Source organism: Quercus suber, unplaced genomic scaffold (genome assembly GCF_002906115.3).
Source record: "Quercus suber isolate HL8 unplaced genomic scaffold, Cork oak 2.0 scaffold_11, whole genome shotgun sequence".
Taxonomy (NCBI): domain Eukaryota; kingdom Viridiplantae; phylum Streptophyta; class Magnoliopsida; order Fagales; family Fagaceae; genus Quercus; species Quercus suber.
In genome coordinates, this window is record NW_027069477.1 from 1352596 (window position 1) to 1354588 (window position 1993).

Consider the following 1993-nt stretch of genomic DNA (forward strand, 5'->3'; position numbering starts at 1 on the left):
CCTTAAATACTATAAATAAAAATATTACATTTCACAAAAGTTCGGAACTTCGGATTGCCATGATTGCAGGCTACAGCTGGTTTACAGTTCCTAATTAACAGTAATTATTTTTCCTTTCCCCCTAAGCCAATTTTGCTGTTCATACTTTACTGCCTTTGCCCTGTTTTTTTGAATGCTTAGTTACTCCTTTGTCAGTCAATATGCCCCTATTCCACAAGCATTTAATACTTTTAGAGTGATTATCACATTAAGGGTGTACTATAATAGGTAAATTTTTGGATGGATATTTGTTAGTGAGTGTCTTAAATGAATAAGTCAAGGAATAATTAATTAATATTAATTTATGAAACATAGTGAAACCTGTATGAACCATAATGAAACCTGTTTGAAATACTTTTTTCAAGAATTCATTAGTTTACACCCATAACTTAATAATTTATGGTTGCATACGCTTTTCATTAATGCCAAGTTATGACTTCGTTAGAGATAACATGTATCTAAATTCATGATCTTTGTTAATGGCATTATGTAGAGCCACAAGCACCACATGCTAACAACCAACCTGCTAATTATAATTTACATTGGAGTATTAATTAGACTATCATGATAGTGATATGTATCCACTTTTAGTCGTATTTTTCTATTCTAACAAATAAAGCCAATAGCAGTTTCATCAATTAACACAAATATAATAAAAAGAGTTTCTCTGTCTCTCAAAGAAAGCTCTCTTTAGCTTTCTCTCTTAGACAGTAGAATAGGGGGTCACTTTCCTATACGGAAGTGTTTTAGTCTTTCTTTGAATTAACAACGTTAGTTCAAAGCTTGTGGGGTTCCTCTTCTTGTGGGATTTGTGGGAAACAGTTTTTTTGTGTGTTTTTGTGGGATTCTATATATCTATTTTTCTCCATCCAACTACCATGGAGGAGTTAACTTCCAACTGGAATCGTTTATCCCTATCAGATAGGGAGGGACCCGGATGCTGTCTTGAGGATGATTTGAGCTCCGAAGAGCTCTTTTTGGCTGCAAAGTTTTTAACTAGGAGGGCAGTCAACGTGGATGCCATAGCAAAAACCTTTACACCACTATGGCGCTCAAGGAATGGTTTTCAAGTCCGTAACTTGGGTAACCACATGGTCTTGTTTGTTTTTGATAATATGGAAGAGGTTGAGAAAGTAATTCAGAGTGAACCGTGGAGTTTCGACAAACACATAATGATTCTAGAGAAGTATGATAAGAACAATTTAGTGGAGGAGCTCCAATTCAAGAGGACTACATTCTGGGTGCAAGTTCATGGCCTCCCGATTAAGTTTATGAACGTGAGGGCTGCTACAAAAATTTGTGAAGTTTTAGGAACGGTTTTACCTTTTACCAATCAACATGAAATTGAGGGGGGTAATTTTGTTCGTATTAGAGTGTCATTGGATGTCACTATTCCGTTGTGCAGAGGGCGATTGGTTTCGATAGGAAGAGATAAGGAAGTGTGGGTTAGCTTCAAGTACGAAAGGTTGCCGAACATTTGCTATTGGTGCGGTTGCTTCGATCATGATGATAAAGACTGCGAGAAATGGTTGAACAGTGAAGGCACTCTTACACCAGACCAGAGGGAGTTTGGTCCAACTCTTAGAGCAGCACCTTTCTTCTCATCAAGAAAGTAGGTTGTATCGGTCCCAGGCTTCTACAAGTCAAGGCAGTCCGCAAGTTCACAGCCGGTTCCACAGTCAACGGTTGACTTGAAAGAGCAGGAAAAGAGCTGTTCAACTTCTCCGGTTCAGGCGAGAAGCAGCACAGATGGGGCGGAATGGACAGATTCAATGTCACCGGAGAGAGTAACTGAAACTGTTCAAAACATTAAACAACAAAGTGTAACGAACCATAGCCTACAATTTGCCAGCTGCACATCTCCCTCTGTTACACGAAGCCTTAAAGAGGAAGTTAATGAGTCAGACAAAGATTTTAATGCAAATAATTATCAGCAATCACCCAGCCTTGCAGG

General features: G+C 38.3%; 1 protein-coding gene across 1 annotated transcript; it reads left to right on the forward strand.

Moving 5' to 3' along the window:
- The first annotated feature begins 917 nt into the window (after positions 1–917).
- LOC112009795 (uncharacterized) lies at positions 918–1655 on the forward strand. Its single transcript, XM_024042131.1, has one exon. It carries the CDS (start codon positions 918–920, stop codon positions 1653–1655), a length of 738 nt encoding a protein of 245 aa, XP_023897899.1.
- Positions 1656–1993: the final 338 nt, after the last annotated feature.